Source organism: Bos taurus, chromosome 11 (genome assembly GCF_002263795.3).
Source record: "Bos taurus isolate L1 Dominette 01449 registration number 42190680 breed Hereford chromosome 11, ARS-UCD2.0, whole genome shotgun sequence".
Taxonomy (NCBI): Eukaryota; Metazoa; Chordata; class Mammalia; order Artiodactyla; family Bovidae; genus Bos; species Bos taurus.
The window spans coordinates 3,411,929-3,432,088 of record NC_037338.1 but is presented as its reverse complement, the minus strand read 5'-3'; the positions used below and the strand labels follow the sequence as shown (position 1 = coordinate 3,432,088).

Genomic DNA, 20,160 nt, shown 5'->3' with positions numbered 1-20,160 from the left:
TTGAGACATAATTATGCTATACAGTAAGTCTTTGTTGTTTATTTATTTTACATATAGTCATGTGTATCTGCTAATCCCAAACTCCTTATTTATCCCTCCCCCACCCTCTCCCTCTTGGTAATCACAAATTTGTTTTCAATGTCTATGAGTCTATTTGTTTTATAAGCAAGTTCATTTGTATCTCTTTTTAGATTCCATATATAAGTGATATCATATGACACTTGTCTTTCTCTGACTTCACTAAGTATGATAGTCTCTAGATCTGTGCATATAAAGTCAACTAATACCTGACAAAGGAGCCAAGAATCCTTGATAGAAAAATTATAGTCTCTTCAAAAAATGGTGTTGGGAAAACTGAATATTCACACGTAGAAGAATGAAACTGGACCTCTATCTTATGCCACTCTTCAGATCAACTCTAAACGGATTAAAGGCTTAAACTTAAGTAATTTAAACATTTTGAAACTGTAAAACTACTAGGAGAAAACATAGGGGAAAAGCCCCTTGATACAGGTTTTGGCAACAATTTTTTGGGGTAGGACACCAACAGAGCAAGCAACAAAAGCAAAAATAAATAAGTGGGGCTATATCAAACTAAAAATTGTCTCCACAGAGAAAGAAACTATCAGTAAAACAAAAGGCAACCTACAGAATGGAAGTATTTAAATAGTATTAAATAGATATTTACCAACCTTTTATCTTAGGAGGAGTTAACACAGAAAATGTAAAGGAACTCAAACAACTTATTAGCAAAAACACAAACAATCCAATTAAAATGGGCAAACGACTTGGATATTTTTCCAGAGAAGAGATACAAACGATCAACACACACATGAAAAGGTGCTCAACATCACTAATTACCAGGGAAAAACAAATCAATACAAGATATCACCACAAACCTGTTAGAATGTCTATTATAAAAAGATAACAGTGTTGGTGAGAATGTAGAGAAAAGGCAACGTTTGTGCACTGTTGCTGGGAAATGTAAACTTGTGAAGCCACTACAAAAAACAGGATGGAGGTTCCTCAAGAAACTGAAAATAGAACTATCATATGATCCAGCAATCCCACTTCTGGGTATATAACCAAACAAAATGAAATTACTGTCTTAAAATGACATCTGTACTCCCATGTTCATGGCAGCATTATTTACAACAGTCATAACATGGAAATAACCTAATTATCCACTGACAGATGAATGAATTTAGAAAATGTGATTTTATATTTTATTTTTTACAGGTATAGAAATTTAAAACATCTATCTATGCAATATTAATCAGTCATGAGATAGAAGGAATCTTGAGGGCAGCTAAGTGAAATAAATTAGAAAGACAAAATGCTATTATGATCTCACTTATATGTGAAAACAAAAAAAGCCAAAGTTGTAGAAAGAGGAAGTAGAATAGTTGTTGTCAGCGGCTGGGGTGAGAGAAATGGAGAGAGATTGGTCAAAGGGTACAAATTTCTAGTTATTAGAAATTTGTTATTAGATGAATAAATCCTGGAGATCTAATGTACAGTGTGGTGACTATATTTAACAATACTGTATTATACATTTGAAGGTTGCTAAGAGGATATTGAATGCTCTCAAAACACAAAAAATGTAATTATGTGAGGTGATAGATGCTTTAACTAAGCTTATTGTGATAATCATTTCACAATATATGCGTATCACACCATCATACTGTACATCTTAAACTTTTACAATACTATATGTCAGTTGTATCTCAATAAAGCTTGGTGGAATAAAAGAAACTCCTAGGCAACCAGGCAAAAAGACAAGTCATTTATGAAAGAAAAAAAATCAAGCTGGCCTTGGAGTTCTTCTCTGCAGCATGATCTATGAGAAGATACTGTAGCACAACCCGTAACACACAGAAGACAAACAAAATGTGAGCCAGAACTTTCCATCCAGCCAAGATGTCTTAAGTATAAAGAGGTAGAAAAGAACATTTGGAAACACTGGGGATATTTTTTCTCTGATTCCCTTCTTGGAGAAACTATTAGAAGATAAACTTTAGCCAACCAAGGGATGGCTTGGGAAACCAAAGCAGATGGACTGCAAGTCAGAACTAAATGTACTTGATAGAAGAATTAAACCAAACATGAGAATTGGAATGACAGAAGTAAAGGTAAACAAATTCAGTCTTTAAGTTGCTTACCTGGGGGTAATAACAGTAAAGAGTAACCCACAGGATGATGGTTATGACAATAACAAGTTATAAATTATTGACTGGTTAACTATGTACCAGGTACTGCTTAAAACACTGTGTGTGCGTGTATATATACACACAGTGTTTCATACAGTGTGTATACACACACACACATATAAATATATTCCTAACAACCCATAAGGTGAACATCATCATGCATGCTGCATGCTCAGTCACTTCAGTCATGTCTGACTCTGTGCCACCCCATGGACTGTAGCCCGCCAGGCTCCTCTGCCCGTGGGATTCTCCAGGCAAGGATACTGGAGTGGGTTGCCATGCCCTCCTCCAGGGGATCTTCCCAGGGATTGAACCCAAGTCTCTTATGCCTCCTGCAGTGGCAGGTGGCTTCTTTGCCACTAGTGCCATGAGGACAGCCCCAAACATCATCATCTCCATTCATAAATAAGAAAGCCAAAGATCAGATTAGTTAAGTACCTTAACTAAGATCACACAGCTAAGCAATAAATCCAAACCTAGGTCTGGCTCCAAAGTCTGGGCCTTTAATTTTACTGCATTTGAGTTCCCTGAACATAGTACAACACTTTATTTCTCTCCACCTCCTCATCATTTAACACAAATAATATAATATAGAGCAGTATGCTCCTCAGGTGGCACAGGGGTAAAGAATCCACCTGCCAATGCAGGAGATGCAAAAGATGTGGTTTGCTCCCTGGGTCGGGAAGATCCCCTGGAGAAGGAAATGGCAACCCACTCCAGTATTCTTGCCTGGAGAATCCCATGGACAGAGGAGCCTGGTGGGCTACAGTCCATAGGGTCATAAAGAGTTGGACATGACTGAGCAACTGAGCACATGGCACATAAACAGTAATATAATATAGTATAATAATAATTTATTAGTCCGATTTTATAGATGAGAAAAGGAAGCAGAAAGGTTAAATAACTTTCCCAAAGTTACACAGCTACTTAAGTGATGATGCAGCTAGTGTCGCTCTAGAGCAATACAATCCAATACTAATTCAATAGGTGAACCACATATATAATTTCTCATTTTCTAGCAGCCACAATTAAGTTAGAAAGAACTTAATTTTATCAATAATATTTGATGCAATGCATATTTTTATGTTACCAGTTTGACATTTAATCTATATTAAATAGATTTTGTGATAATTCACATTTTTTCATGTGGTAATTTGCATTTTTCCCCACTCAGTCTTTGAGATTCTAGGTGCATTTTTCACTTACAGCGCATCACCTTTTTTTTTTTGCCACTCGGTGCAGTTTGTGGGATTTCAGTTCCTGGAGCAGAGATTGAACTGGGCCCCCCAGCAGTGAAAGCGCAGAATCCTAATCACTGAACCACCAGGGGATTCCTTACAACACATCTCAAATTGGATTCACACTTCAATGCTCACTAGCCACATGTGGTTGGTGGCTCCCATACTGAACAGAGCAGAACCAGACCTGTATGTGTCACCAATTTAATAGCATGCCAACTCTCCATTTTCCATTCTCCAACACTGATTCCTGAAGTGTTATTTTATAGAATAAAAAATAGCAACTGGATATATTATCTTCCTTCAGAGAAAGCCCATCCTGGGGTTAAGGTTTCACCTGTATAAAAGGCCATATTTATGCTTATCATTCAGTTCAGTTCAGTCGCTCAGTTGTGTCCAACTCTTTGCTACCCAAAGACTGCAGCATGCCAGGCTTCCCTGTCCATCACCAACTCCCAGAGTTTGCTCAAACTCATGTCCATCGCGTCAGTGATGCCATCCAACCATCTCATTCTCTGTCATCCCCTTCTCCTCCTGCCTTCAATCTTTCCCAGCATCAGAGTCTCTTCCAAGAGTCACTTCTTCGCATCAGGTAGCCAAAGTATTGGAGCTTCAGCGTCAGCATCAGTCCATCCAGTGAATATTCAGGACTCAATTCCTTTAGGATTGACTGATTTGATCTCCTTGCAGTCCAAGGGACTCTCAAGAGTCTTCTCCAACACATGTTCAAAAGTATCAGTTCTTTGGCACTCAGCTTTCTTTATGGTTCAATTCTCACATCCAAACATGACTACTGGAAAAACCATAGCTTTGACTAGACAGACCTTTGTTGGTAAAGTAATGGCTCTACTTTTTAATATGCTGTCTAGGTTGGTCATAGCTTTTCTTCCAAGAAGCAAGCGTCTTTTAATTTCACAGCTGTAGTCACCACCTACAGTGATTTTGGAGCCCAAGAAAATAAAGTCTGTCACTGTTTCCATTGTTTCCCCATCTATTTGCCATGAAGTGATGGGACTGGATGCCATGATCTTAGTTTTTTGAATGTTGAGTTTTAAGCCAGCTTTTTCACTTTCATCAAGAGGCTCTTCAGTTCCTCTTTGCTTTCTGCCATAAGGGTGGTGTCATCAGCATATCTGAGATTATTGCTATTTCTCCCAGCAATCTTGATTCCAGCTTTGCTTCACCCAGTCTAGCATCTCACACGATGTACTCTACATGTAAGTTAAATAAGCAAGGTGACAACACACAGCCTTGGCATACTCCTTTCCATGTTCCATGTCCAGTCCTAACTGTTGCTTCTTGACCTGCATACAGGTTTCTCAGGAGGCGGGTAAGGTGGTCTGGTATTTCCATCTCTTTAAGAATTTTCCAGTTTGTTGTGACCCACGCAGTCAATGAAACAGAAGTAGATGTTTTTCTGAAACTCTCTTGCCTTTTCTATGATCTAACAGATGTTGGCAATTTGATCTCTGGTTCCTCTGCCTTTTCTAAATCCAACTTGAACATCTGGAAGTTCTTGGTTCATGTCCTGTTGAAGCCTGGCTTGGAGAATTTTGAGCATTACTTTGCTAGCATGTGAGATGAGTGCAATTGTGTGGTAGTTTGAACATTCTTTGGCATTGTCTTTCTTTGGGATTGGAATGAAAACTGACCTTTTCCAGTCCTGTGGCCACTGCTGAGTTTTCCAGATTTGCTGGCATATTGAGTGCAGCACTTTCACAGCATCATCTTTTAGGATTTGAAATAGCTCAACTGAATTCCATCACCTCCACTAGCTTTGTTCATAGTGATGCTTCCTAAGGCCCATTTTACTTCTCAGTCCAGGTTGTCTGGCTCTAGGTGAGTGATCACACTATGGTGGTTATCTGGGTCATGAAGATCTTTTTTGTATAGTTCTTCTGTGTAGTTCTGCCACCCCTTTGTAATATCTTCTGCTTCTGTTAGGTCCATACTGTTTCTGTCCTTTATTGTGCCCATCTTTGCATGAAATGTTCCCTTGGTATCTCTAATTTTCTTGAAGAGATCTCTAGTCTTTCCCATTCTATTGTTTTCCTCTATGTGTATTGTTGGATCATATTTTTTATGTTTATCTGTTCTCCCTGTATTTTTCTCTTCCCCATCTCCTTCCTCCACATTGACGCAGGTATCAGGAACACAGCAAAGTTGCCCCAAAAAAGGCAGAGCAGAAAGATGAAATAGCCTGCAAGACATTCTGGCTTTTTCTATTGAAGCCTAACCCCATCCCCCACCCCCTGAGGAGAGGTGCTGGGGTTTACAAAGCAGGTAGCTTTAAGAAGCAATAGGAAGAAAAGCAGTATCCCAGATTAGAAGGAGATTCCCCTTGGCTTGGGGAAGAAGAGAAGAGCATCCTGGGATAAGGTGAGAACTGGCTCTGAGTCTCTCTCTGCAGCACCCTGGGACGAAGGCCCAGGGTGAACGGTTGGGGGTTAGAGTCTACAAAGGACTCCCACATCCAAAGCCACCATGCACAGGAGCAGCAGAGAACTGCTCAGCATGGAGTGACCATAAGATGGGCACAGGGGATATTTATAGGGCAATTTGCAGGAACAGATGTCCAACTACTAGAGTTACCTCCTGATGGCTTAGCACAGCCGAGGATCTCCAAGCTGTGGGAAAAGCTCAGGAGTCATGCCTGGGAATGACTTTCCCCTAATCTTCTGTGATAGTAGGGCACTGGAATCAAACATTAAACTGAATTCTAGAAACCAAAGAAAGTGGCCAGCCTTGGACTTGCACCCTATACACACACAAAGAGAGAATGGAATATTATTCGGCCTTTAAACGGAAGGAAATTCTGACACATGCTATAACATGGATGAGCCCTGAGGACATGTGCTAAGTAAAATTTGCCAGTCACAAAATGACACATGCTGTGTGATTCCAATTACCTAGAGTAGTCAGATTCAGAGACAGGAAGCAGAATGGCAAATGTTGGGGGCAGAGCTGTGGAGACGGAGAAATGGAGAGTTTTTTTTAATGGGTACAGAGTTTCAGTTTTCCAAGAGGGACAAAGTTCTGGAGATGGTTGCACAACACAGTGAAGATACTTGACACCCCTGAGTTTAGAGAATGTACTTAACACTTTAAAAATGGTTCAGATGATAAATTTTTTTTTGGCTGTGCCACTTGGCATATGAAATCTTAGTTCCCCAACCTGGGATCAAACCCATGCCCCCTGCAGCATGGTGTCTTAACTACTGGACTGTCAGGGAAGTCCTTAAGATGACAAATTTTATGTACATTTTACAACAGTTTTTAAAAACTATTATCTTGACTATAGAGGTTTATAGCCTTGATGTAGCGCATGGGGTGAGGGGAACTCACACTCTGGAAACCTCAAAGTCAGAAACAGCAGGACATTTCTTTCAGTTGCCGGTTCGCTTCTCTGAGCACTGCTCCTCCTACCCCACACTTGACAGTATGTCTTTTCTAGGTAACAGAAGGCGGAATTATCTCCAGAGGAGACTAGAGAGGGCCTTGAAGAAGCTCAATTGATAAATGCTTGAGACAGATGATGGAGAGACAGGGAGGGGAAACTGATCAGGGCAAGATTGGAGAACCGCCTCTGAGCCTGAGTGAGGCTGAAAAGCACACATTTTCCAAACCAAAACCATCTAAAGGATTTCTGGGAAGTTTTTTTTTTTTTTTTGAGTAGGAGAGGTAGGTTCTGAAATGCTGGCATTTCTAGGACACTGTGATGGATTGAAGGGACAAGATCACATATTTAGGATTTGGGATTCTCTCCCTAGTTCAGAACATGTGATCACTGAAATGGCATTAGAATGGCAGGCCACGCCCTGAGGACCTCATTCTAAGAAAAATGTTTTTATCTGTAATTTGATTTGTATGCTTCAAGGTAATTGGAAAGAGGGTAGTTGTTGAAAATGTAAGCTATGCAGACAGAGACGCTTCCCTTTATAACAAGTTGCCAAGGAACACATAGGCCTGAATTAAACCCCATTTATGGTCACTGGTGTGCCTTGGGGAGCTGGTGACATCTCACATTCTTTACCTTGACTGATTCATTGCCCACTAGATTTAATCTTATGAATTACTTTCAAAGGCATACATCCTAAATTAATGTTTTTCTTAGATTAGCAACAATTTTGCTTACCAACTGACATTTTCTCAAATCCCCTGGAGATGTCCACCTCACCATCAGAGCAAAGGTGTAAGTGACCCAAAGCAGTGACCCTGATGACCTCAACTGGAACCTCTCCCCTGCTCTGGGGCGACCCAGAATCTGAACTCACAAAGTGTGTGTCAACCCCTGAGCTGCGAATGCAAGTGGCTCCAACGCAGTCCTTCTCTCTGGAGCCTCTGCAACACTGTTATGTAAACAGAGGGAACTTGCAAACATGTGTACCCTGCACTTCTTCCCCAGCCCCAAACTACCCCCAAAGAATAGTTCCTGGCTGTTTGAAGCTAGAAATCTTTCTGATGATTATCACAAATGAGCAGGAAGATAGGGGTCGGGATAGGCTTTCTCAGACTTCTAATGCCCTCTGTGCTGGGTCATCTCACATTCCCACAGGAGCTGCCTTCCCTGCTCCGCTCCTCTTGGTGGTGTTTACTCAGTGTATTTCCAGCTTAGCAATCTCATCAGCTCCCCAAAGAAACTCCCATCTGCTGCTTTCGGAGGAAGCTTGTAGAACTGGATTCCTCAATCACAGTACTATTTCTCACTTATTTCCTGAGCTTGTTCTCAATGCCTATTAAACTCTCTGATCACATCTTTTGAATGAAAGAGGAAGTTCATTCAGCCTCCAGAGTTTCCTATATGCCCTTGGCCCTCACAAGAGGCAGGATCATCCAGCATGTACATCTAGAAGCACTGCCAGCCCTGACGGGGAGGCAGCAGAAAACCCACAAGAAGTGCGGGCATCCTCATTATAGCTTCCAGATAACCCGGGCCAGAGCAGCTCTGCCTGTCCAAGAATGAAGACCGCACTGACACACCTGGGGCCATGTCTCTAGAAGTTTCCCAAGCTAGGAAACACATCTCACTGAGGCTACTTCCTCAGGTAATACACTTATGCCTGGTTGCCAGGCTGCCAAATGCTCCATTAACATCTATGAACTCTGCCCTGTACCACATGAATAATACAAAAGATACGGTTAGTCTCTCTCCCTTGTGCTTTATTTTTCAAGGCTAGGGATCATCTGGAGTTATTAAGACATAAAGTACACACTTCTTTTTGACCCCAGATACCTGGAGGGAGTTTTCCTTTCAGTTTCCTTGAATTCCAAGTAATCACACTGTCACCATCCTTAATGGGAAAGGCAGGAAATTCTACACACTCTGTTCTCTCTGCAAATGCATGGAATCTGAAATAGGAAGAGATTTGCCACATTAGGCTAGTAAGTGCACATGCCTATTCATTCTCCCAGGGCTGTGAATTTGCTCTTCTGTGGTGCTAAGTATCTTCCAAGTGTTCACTGCTTTCCCCTGTACCTTGTCAATTCCCACAAACAAAAGACAGGAAGGCAGAACAGAACAGAGAATTGAGAAGCTATTGGGATTTTAACTGATGACTCTTCTGTTCATTAGAGGACACTTAGCTCAACCAAATGGTATTTACTGATCCTGGAAAAATGATACCCTGTGCTGAGATTTATTCTTTTGTTCCCAGGGTTCCATCCTGTCAACAGTTTTGATAGCCAAGAAGCTAATGAGGGGCCAGACAGTGCCCATAGTCCTGAGGGCTCAGTGTTGAAATTTGGTGATAACAGGCACCATTGGCTTATCTGATGGGCTGCTGATGGGCTTCAGTCAGCTTTAACTCAGCAAACACACACTGCCCCCAGGACCTGAGCATAAGGACTAATGAAAAGAATTCAGTGTGGGCGAGTTTTTAAGGCCTGACTTCTCTAAGTGAGGTCCTAGGAGCAGCAGCAGCACCTGGGAGCTGGCTAGGGATGCACATTCCTGGGCCCCACCTGGATTCATTGAGTCAGAACTTGCACTTTAACAAGGTCCCTGGGGCAGTTCCATGTAGCTTAAAGCTCAAAAAGCACCTGTGTACCAATGTTCATGGTGCACTATTTACCCTAGCCAAGACATGGAAGCAACCTAGGTGTCCATCAATAGATGCATGAATAAAGAAGATGTGGTACATATATACAATGGAATATTATTCAGCCATAGAAAGAATGAAACAATGCCATTCGCAGCACCATGGATGGACCTAGAGGTTATCATATGAAATGAAATAAATCAGAAAGACAAACATTGTATGATACCACTTATAGGCAAAGCATAAAGGGAAAGATATACCCAACTGAATGCAGAGTTCCAAAGAATAGCAAGGAGAGAAAAAAAGACTTAAGTGAACAATGAAGAGAAACAGAGGAAAACAATAGAACTGGAAACACTGGAGATCTCTTCAAGAAAATATCAAGAGATATCAAGGGAACATTTCATGCAAAGATGGGCACAATAAAGGACAGAAATGGTATGAACCTAACAGAAGCAGAAGATACTAAGAAGAGGTGGCAAGAATACACAAAATTGTACAAAAAAAGGTCTTAATGACCTAGATAACCATGATGGTTTGATCACTCAATGAGAGCCAGACATCCTGGACTGTAAGTCAAGTGGGCCTTAGGAAGCATTGCTGTTGTTTACTCACCAAGTTGTGTCCGATTCTTTGCAACCCCATGGACTGCAGCATGCCAGGCTTCCCTGTCTCCCACCATCTCCCAGACTTTGCCCAAGTTCATGTCCACTGCATTGGTGATGCCATCCAAACATCTAATCCCCTGCCACCCTCTTCTCCTTCTGCCTTCAATCTTTCCCAACATCGAGATCTTTTCCAGTGAGTCAGCTCTTCACATCAGCTGGCCAAAGTATTAGAGCTTCTACTTCAGCATCAATCCTTCCAGTGAATATTCAGAGTTGATTTCCTTTAGGATTCACCGGTCTGACCTCCTTGCTGCCCAAGGGATTCTCAACAGTCTTCTCCAACACCACAGTTCAAAAGTGACAATTCTTCAGCATTCTGACTTCTTTATGGTCCAGTTCTCACAACCATCAGTTCAGTTCAGTTCAGTTGCTCACTCGTGTCTGATTCTTTGTGACCCCATGGACCACAGCACGCCAGGCTTCCCTGTCCATCGCCAATTCCCGGAGCTTACTCAAATTCATGTCCATTGAGTTGGTGATGCCATCCAACCATCTCATCCTCTGTCATCTTCTTCTCTTCCTGCCTTCAATCTTTTCCAGCATCAGGGTCTTTTCCAATGAATCAGTCCTTCGCATCAGGTGGCCAAAGTATTGGAGTTTCAGCTTCAGCATCAGTCCTTCCAATGAATATTCAGGACTGATCTCCTTTAGGATGGACTGGTTGGATCTCTTGCAGTTCAAGAGACTCTCAAGACTCTTCTCCAACACCACAGTTCAAAAGCATCAATTCTTCAGTGCTTAGCTTTCTTTATGGTTCAACTCTCACATCCATATATGACTACTGGGAAAGCCATAGTTTTGACTAGATGGACCTTTGTTGGCAAAATAATGTCTCTGCTTTTTAATATGCTGTCTAGGTTGGTCATAGCTTTTCTTCCAAGGAGCAAGCATCTTTTAATTTCATGGCTGCATTCACCATCTGCTGTGATTTTGGAGCCCAAGAAAATAAAGTCTGTAACTGTTTCCACTGTTTCCTCATCTGTTTGCCATAAAGTAATGGGACCGGATGCCATGATCTTAATTTCCTGAATGTTGAGTTTCAAGCCAACTTTTTCACTCTCCTCTTTCACTTTCATGAAAAGGCTTTTTAGTTCTTCTTCACTTTCTGCCAAAAGGGTGGTATCATCTGAATATCTGAAGTTATTGCTATTTGATTCCAGCTTGTGCTTCATCCAGCTCAGCATTTCACATGATGTACTCTGCATATAAGTTAAATAAGCAGGGTGACAAAACTTGACATACTCCTTTCCCCGATGTGGAACCAGTCTGTTGTTCCATGTACAGTTCTAACTGTTACCTCTTGATCTGTACACAGGTTTCTCAGGAGGCAGGTCAGGTGGTCTGGTATTCCCATCTCTTTAAGAGTTTTCCAGTTTTTTATGATCCCCTTCATGGATCACTGCCTGGTTGTGGCAAAGGGGCTTGTGTAACTTAATGAAGCAATAAGCCATGCTGTGCAGGGCCACCCAAGATGGACGGATCATAGTGGACAGTTCTGACAAAACATGATCCATCTACTGGAGGAGGGAATGGCAAACCACCCCAGTATACCTGCAATGAGAACACCATGAACTGTATAAATAGGAAGGATTAGTACAAACAAAGCTAGTGGAGGTGATGGAATTCCAGGTGAGCTACTTCAAATCCTAAAAGATGAAGCTGTGAAAGTGCTGCACTCAATATGCCAGAAAATTTGGAAAACTCAGCAGAGGCCACAGGACTAGAAAAGGTCAGTTTTCATTCTAATCCCAAAGAAGGGCAATGCCAAAGAACGTTCAAACTACTGCACAATTGCGCTCATCTCACATGCTAGCAAGATAATGCTCAAAATCCTTTAAGCTAGGCTTCAACAGTACACGAATCAAGAACTTCCAGATGTACAAGCTAGATTTAGAAAAAGCAGAGGAATGAGAGATCAAACTGCCAACATCCATTGAATCATAAAAAAGCAAGAGAATTCAAAAAAAAATGTGCTTCATTGACTATGCTAAAGCCTTTGACCATATGAGTCACAACAAACTGTGGAAAATTCTTAAAGAGATGGGAATACCAGACCACCTTACCTGCCTCCTGAAAACCCTGTAAGTAGGGCAAGAAGCAACAGTTAGAACTGGACATGGAACAATGGACTGGTCCAAAATTGGAAAAGCAGTACGTCAAGGTTGTATATTGTTACCTTGCTTATTTAACTTATATGCAAAGTGAACATCATGTGAGATGCCAGACTGGATGAAGCACAAGCTGTAATCAAGATTGCCAGGAGAAATATCAACAACCTCAGATATGCAGATGGCATCACCCTAATGGCAGAAAGTAAAGAGGAACTAAAGAGTCTCTTGATGAAGGTGAAAGAGGAGAGTGTAAAAGTTGGCTTAAAATTCAACAGTTAAAAAACTAAGATCATGGCATCCAGTCCCATCACTTCATGGCAAATAGATGGGAAAACAATGGAAACACTGGCAGGTTTTATTTTCTTGGGCTCCAAAATCACAGCAGATGGTGACTGCAACCATGAAATTAGAAGATACTTGTCCTTGGAAGAAAAAGTATGACAAACCCAAATAGTGTATTAAAAAGCAAAGACAGCATTTTGCAGACAAAGGTCCATATAGTCAAAGCCATGGTTTTTTTACAGTAGTCATGTATGGATGTGAGAGTTGGACCATAACGGAGGCTGAGCACTGAATAATTGATGCTTTCAATTTTTGGTGCTGGAGAAGACATCTGAGAGTCCCTTGGACAGCAAGGAGATCAAACCAGTCAATCCTAAAGGAAATCAACCCTGAATATTCATTGGAAGGACTGATGCTGAAGCTGAAACTCCAATACTTTGGCCACTTGATGCAAAGAGATGATTCATTGGAAAAGAACCTGATTCTGGGAAGGATTAAGGGCAGGAGGAGAAGGGAGTGACAGAGAATGAGATTGTTGGATGGTATCACTGACTCAACGGACATGAGTTTGAGCAAACTCCAGGAGATGGTGGACAGGAGATGGTGAAGCCTAGTATGCTGCAGTCCATGGGTTAGCAAAGAGCAGGACACAACTGAGCAACTGAACAACAACAACACAGGTGCAAAGGTGAATGGAGACTGGAAAAGAGAAGAACAGAGAAAACAATGTTTTGGCCGCACTGGGTCCTCATTGCTGTGTGTGGGCTTCTCATTGTGGTGACATCTCTTGTTTCGGGGCATGAGCTGTACACTTGGAGGCTCAGGAGTTGTGGCTCGTGGGCTTAGTTGCTCTGCAGCATGTGGAATCTTTCCAGATCAGGGGTTTAACCCTTGTCCCCTTCGTTGGCAGGTGGATTCTTTACTACTGGAGCACCTGGGAAATCCCATAGCAACTGATTGGTCATGAAAACCACTCGGAATTGAGACCCACTGCTGACTTCATGCAAGCAGCAGTTCACTCAGTCTCCCTGGAGCCTGTTTTTGGCCTACCTGCTGAAGGTCTTGGCACTCAAATCCTTCAGGAAGGCTATGGTGCCCTGTCCTCTGGCATTGAAGGACACCGTGCAGACAGGACAGGGGATCTCCAAAGCCTGCTGAAGGAGAAGCTCCTTGGATTCCTCAGGAATGTCTCCCACCACAAAGTAGTAAATGGATTCAATCTGCAAAACAGTGGTGCCATTGGTTTATTTCCCTGACACACCCTAGCCTTGAATCAGACTCATGGGCCATATAATCTCTATAAAACTGTCTCTTTAAAAAAATAAATGGGCAGAAAGAAGAGCAGCACTTCTCAACATTTCTTGAGGATGTGTGGGGGCCAAAGTCAAGAAGTGAGCTATTCAAGGCCTGGTGCCAAGAAGTCTCAGGCTTTACATGGGAAGGATATGACTGGCAGATTTGGAGAAAAGCTTCCTCTGAGCCCACAGATATGTTATGAGGTCAGGAGTGGCTATTTTCAAGTCCAGGAATGAAGGAAGTGTTGGCATAGCCACTGGGAGCAGGAAGCTTATTAGCAATTCCCCATGTTGGTGCCAGAATTCTACAGTGCAAACTCAGGCATCCTCAGTCTGAGGCTGTGTATGGGGAGGAGGGCATATTCCCAGCTGGTTCATCCTCTGGTCTCACCTTAGGGGACAGACACACCTGGGGAGGTGAGGCCAGTCAGGGGGCACAGCAGGCCAGAAGTCAGAAGAAAGACACATACACACAAACACACACACACCCCAAGCTTAAACCAGGGATCTGGGAGATGCATACCTCACCCAGAAAGGAGACAATGACAAAGTGGTCCCTGCTTAACTTAAAGACATCGACTCCATCCACAGGGCTGCAAGCAGTGGTCCCGCCCCACCCTTAACCACACTGCTCTAAGGGTCTCCTCTGCCACTACTGAGTTCCATAACTTTGGAAAAGTGGTGGAAGTTCAGTTTCTTCACTGTGAAAAGGAGCTTATGCAATTGGCTTCATGATAGAGCTTAAACATGATGACTTACACTTATGCATGTATATAAATCTCAGGAAGTAAAAACCACAGGGAGAGCCAGAAACGCACATCATCTAAACCTAACCCCACCAAACACCCTAAGTGATTCTCTACCTATAACCCGGCCAGAACCTCCAGCAAATGTGTTCTGTTGTAAGGGATAAACAGATGTCACCAGCCCTTCAGGATTCAGGAGCCTCTAATTACACATCCCCCATCCCGGGTTAGCTGAAGGTATATAGTCAGTTACCTCACCTCAACTTCAAAGCTGGGACTTAAGCCTACTTGGCCCAGAGACAGGTGGGCAGAGGGTCAGCTCCCAGCTACTTAGGATGCCCAGTCAGTGACAGCAAAGTGGGGACAGTCTGTGCCCAAGGAGGCAGGGGGTCCATGCTGGGAGTCAGGGGATGGCCAGAGTGGGAGATGAGCCCCGTCTACTGCAACCACACTCCTCCTCGAACTGGGCACAAAAAGTCCATCTGACCCCTCACTCTCTCAGGCCCTTCATCACAAAGTCCCTGACTTTTAAAAGTACCTCGTGGGAGGTAAAGACGAATGAATGTTGTCTATTTCTCCCAGTCAGTCACCTGAAAAGAACTAAAAACACGGGCAGGAGGAAGAAAGCTTTCTTCAGATTCCTAATTAGACACTAATACTGTTCTTCCAGAAAGTGCATTCTCTGGCATTCTCTTCATGGTGTTACATGTTACTTTACATTGTTGTTGTTCAGTCTCAGTCATGTCCATCTCTTTGCAACTCCATGGACTGTAGCACCCCAGGCTTACATAGGACATCTTAAATAGGTTCCTGAGCCACAGTTACTGGTTTTCTAGCTGTGTTGGTGCCCAAGTTTAGCATGAGGACAACTTCATCCTCTCCTGGGATCTATAATCACACAAAGCTCGAGACAGGGAATCAGACACAGGGAGTATATTCTAGGGTTTGGTACATCAACAGGAAAGTGAGTGAGGACAAATATCTCTCATCGTTCTGTTGACAGCTTCTGACACCCTGTATCTCTGCCTCGATCAGTGCAAACATAGCTTCTTTGCTCTGGCAATAACCCAGGAACCTGAAATTCTCACAGAGAGATTTTTTTCCCTCAAGATTTCATCAAACTAGAAATTGCTATAGCCAGCAGTGAGTCAGGATTTGCTTTCATTCATTAATCAAGGCTATGGGGTTATTTACTATTCACTAAGGTTCTTACTCAGCTTCTTAGTTGCCTGTGTTTTTGGTCAACTCTCAGTTATCCGTGCTCCAGAGTTCTGGGGACATGTTTTCCCAGAGACTACTATCTGCACACTGCCTTTCTTTTTATAAAACAAAATCTTTACTTATTTATCTGGCTGCACTGGGTCTTTGCTGTGGCATGCGGGATCTTTAGATGCAGCATATAGGGTCTAGTTCCCTGACCAGGATCAAACCTGTACCTCCTGCACTGGAAGTGTGCAGTCTTAACAACTGGACCGCCAGGGAAGTTTTTAATAGATTTGTTTTTTTAAGTCTTATCCTATTTATAGGGTGTTGTTGTTGCTGTTTTTTTGACACACCACTTGGCATGCAGTATCTTCCCCAATGAGGGACTGAACCCATGTCCCCTGCAGTGGAAGCTCAGAGTCTTAATCACTGGACTTCCAGGGAAGTCACCACGCATGCTTTTCTTTACTCATCTTAAGACATAAAGCATGGCATTTTTATATGTGAGGCATTTACTAACATTCTCCTCGGGACCACAGCCAGATACAAGTTCTGAGTGGAGAACACCAGTCTGAATACGTTCCGCATCTTTCACACCCCATAGTCTCTGCTCAAGTTTTCATGTGGCATTTGGTGGCCAATGCCTGGAAACTTCTTTCTTGGTACTTTCTCTTCCACAGGACTTCCCTGGAACTCACTATATTGTTATACATTTCCTGGGCTAGGGAAAAACCCCAGAGAAAGGAGGCATACAAACCAGAGGAACATAAAATAGAAAGGCAAGATCACCAGGAAATCTTGCTGTCAGGTCAGGTCGCCAGAGCCAGCTATGACCAGGGTAGCCAGGGGAACAAAGAAAGAGAACACCCATGTGCACATGCACACACACACATCCGAAGCCTGTGAAATATTCCATTTCTTCAATGCTTATTATAGTGTCCAGACATTTGAAATTTTACAGATGTTAAAACAAACTTGAAAGGCCAAAGAACAACGTAGCTTGTATTTCGTTCTTCTTTAATGGAAAACATTTGTTCCTCTGGCTTTATAAAGATAAACAGTATGTTTCCAATTTCAAACCATCAACCCTCAGTATCAATAAACAGTCTGGTGACCACTGAGGGCTCTCCTTTCAAGGTGCCTCACCCAGGAAACGACTTCTTAATACAACGGAGTAAAGCTTGAAATCTACAGAATCCCCAGGCTTCCAGGGTAGAAGCAGAAATTAATTATGAATATTAATTAATACAGATCAATTAGTAAGGATTAAGCATCTGTATCCCAAGACAAAGCAGAAAGTTGAGGCTGCCCTAAGGACCTCACCTGCTCAGAGTACTTCCTCTCTAGCCTGTCACTGTCCTTAATAGTCACTCACAGAAACACACATCCTAATGGCTAAAAGAGACAAAACACCACCATTTAATCACATCTTCCAGGTAAAGCTTTATTTCCCAAAGGTCCCTATCAAAAAATACATGATCTGAAAACAGATGATGCACCAGCAGGGATACACTTCACCTTGGAAAGCACCTGATGGACCCATTTGTGAAGAAGAGGAACTGGGAAAGACTCAAAGCATGGATGTTGGGGAAACCCTATTTTCTCATCCTTGGGGTTCTATGAGGAGTCTTATAACTTCTCCTAAGAAAGAAAAGTGTTAGCCACTTACTCATGTACAACCTTTTGCAACCCTATGGACTGTAGCCTGCTGGCTCCTCTGTCCATGGGATTCTCCAAGCCAGAACACTGGAGTGGGTTGCCATTCCCTTTTCCAGGGTATATTCCTGACCCAGGGATCAAACTTGGATCTCCTGCATTGCAGGTAGATTCTTTACCATCTGAGCCACCAGGGAAGAGCCCATAAGAGACAGGTTTATCTAATTGTCAGGTGAGCAAAAGTGGAAAAGTGGAATTGAAGCATTGCTGCTGCTGCTGCTGCTAAGTCGCTTCAGTCGTGTCCGACTCTGTGCGATCCCATAGACGGCAGCCCACCAGGCTCCCCCATCCCTGGGATTCTCCAGGCAAGAACACTGGAGTGGGTTGCCATTTCCTTCTCCAAACTGAAGCATTAGAGATACACAATCAGGGCCTCACTGCCTTCCTTTCTTGATGCTCAGAGGCTGTGAGCAGCACATGGTTCTCCTAGCAGCAGTTAAAGGAGGGTATGCCTTGTGGCTCCCATCCCCCCCTCGCAGGGGGAGCCCAGCCAGGCTCGGGGAGCAGAGTCTGATTTGATTGATCCACCTCTGCACCACCAGATATGCTCTTTTGATCCCCATGTGGGGCCTGTCATCTATTTCTCAATTGGATCCAGATTCCGAGGCGAACAGGATTAAGACTTCTGGGGCTCCTGGATGCCAGGAGGCAGTGTCTGTGTGATGCAACTGGAAGGGCTCCGGCTCAGCTGAGAGGCAGTGTGAGGACACTGAGTGTGAAGGAATAAGCTCAAAGCCACTTTTGTGACCTGGGACCAGACACAGACGCTCACTCACCACTTCATCCTTCCCCGCCTCCAGCAGAGCCTCCAGGCGGCTGGTGTGGCTCGAAGCCAGCTCAAAAGGCAACTTCTCAACCCAGCTGATGGCGGCGGCTATGGATGGTGCTGTCACAGGAACAGCATTTTCCTGCCATTTCACAGGCTCTTGAGAAACCCTGAAAGGAATCACATGGGGCTGTCACCAGGCAGTGGTCAACGTAGCTGTCAGCCCTCAGTCTCAGAGCTACAAGCAACAAGACACCCAACGTCACTAGAGAGAAAGAAAATGCAGCTCCCAGACCTCTGAAAGTTACTGAGAAAACAGGTGACTTTCCATAAGCTGTACTGATTGGGGAAAACAACATTTATAGAAGGGCTTCCCTGATAGCTCAGTTGGTAAAGAATCCGCCTGCAATGAGAGACCCCAGTTCAATTTCTGGGTCAGGAAGATCTGCTGGAGAATACTACTACTACCCACTCCAGTATTCTTGGACTTCCCTTGTAGTTCAGCTGGTAAATAATTCAACTGCAATGCGGGAGACCTGGGTTCTATCTCTGGGTCAATGCCGGAGACCTGGGGTCGATCTCTGGGTTGGGAAGATCCCCTGGGGAAGGGGAAGGCTACCCACTACAGTATTCTGGCCTGGGTCGCAGAGTTGGACATGACTGAGCAACTTTCACTTTCACTTTTCACTTTTGAGAATTAAAAAATCTCAAAAATTTGAATATTACCAAGTGCATTAAAATTATTAAGGAAAGTGCACAGGGAACTATAATCAATATCTTGTAATAATCTACAATGGAAAAGAACCTAAAAAAGAATAGGTGTAAATTTTTATAACTGAATTACTTTGCTGTACTCCTGAAATTAACATAACACTGTAAATCAACTATATTTCAATAAAAATTTTAATCTCAAAAACTTATTGAGGAAAGTTATTTTCATAAATAGGCAGGTTTAGTTGCAACTGTCTTTTATGAGTAGTAAGTTTATAAGCATTAAGATTTGCAAATCAGCAACAATTTTGTTACTCCACAACTTTATTTCTAATTCTTTTATTATACTGTTTTCATTGTTCTGAAAGATTCCTATCAGTTACCCTTTTTAGGATCAAAAACAGTATTGCTTTGAATTCATCAGAGTGAAAGTTTTTACATTCTTGGAACTTTTGATTAAATCATTTAATTTGGGACTGGAAATGTGATGGAAATCCACCCCCGCCCAAAAAACAGCAGCTACTTGAGTTCATCTCTGTATTTATAATTAAATAATTAAACGAATTATTTGAATCATATATTAATTTGCAATAGGAAGAATTATATGAATCCTGGACTAAATTAATCGGCCTGATTTGTCCCTCCTGGCCTATACCTCCAGAGGCCTAGGTTGCCTCACCTCTGTGTCACCTCTGTGTGGCCTCTGCATAGAGGATCTGGCTTGGTGGCATGTATGCTATAGCACATATTTCCAAGAAAGCTGAAGCACTATAGACTTAATCACTTAATTCCTTCAATAATATATCTATGATATAAATAGGAGCCTAGGATAGAACAAAGACAATCAGGCAGTATCTTCAATGTCATCTGTTTTAGCTGAAAATATTTTACTTAGAAAAGAAAGATTCAGATAGATGGCCTTCTCATCCAGGTATCTTTTGTCAAGGAGACAGAGCAACTGTTCCACAGGAGAGATTAGCACTGAAGTCCAAATTCTCTTGAATCCAAGAATCTGTAAATAATTGATTGTGAAGACTCTGAAATAAGGGAACTTTTATAAAGCCAGCCACCTGTTGTTCTGATTAAAAGAGAGGTCAGCTTACAGAGGAAATCAAGTTGAGCTGCAAACTCAGTCTGAAAAACTGAAACTTTGTGATGTTGAAATTCATTATCAAA

At 42.6% G+C, this 20,160-nt stretch overlaps 1 protein-coding gene across 12 annotated transcripts in view; it reads right to left on the bottom strand.

Annotated features, from left to right (window-relative positions):
* The window catches only part of VWA3B (von Willebrand factor A domain containing 3B), a 166,395-nt gene that overhangs the window by 128,226 nt on the left and 18,009 nt on the right, over window positions 1-20,160 (bottom strand). For 10 of the 12 annotated variants that reach the window (XM_059891646.1, XM_059891645.1, XM_059891640.1 and 7 more), the window contains 3 exons: window positions 18,284-18,443; window positions 13,598-13,767; window positions 8,682-8,797 (listed from right to left, as the gene is read on the bottom strand). In XM_059891646.1, the coding sequence (XP_059747629.1) occupies window positions 8,682-8,797; window positions 13,598-13,767; window positions 18,284-18,443 (446 nt within the window). Of the gene's footprint in view, window positions 1-8,681; window positions 8,798-13,597; window positions 13,768-18,283; window positions 18,444-20,160 lie in introns of those variants that run through there. The other 2 variants (XM_059891647.1, XM_059891648.1) reach the window with 2 other exon arrangements.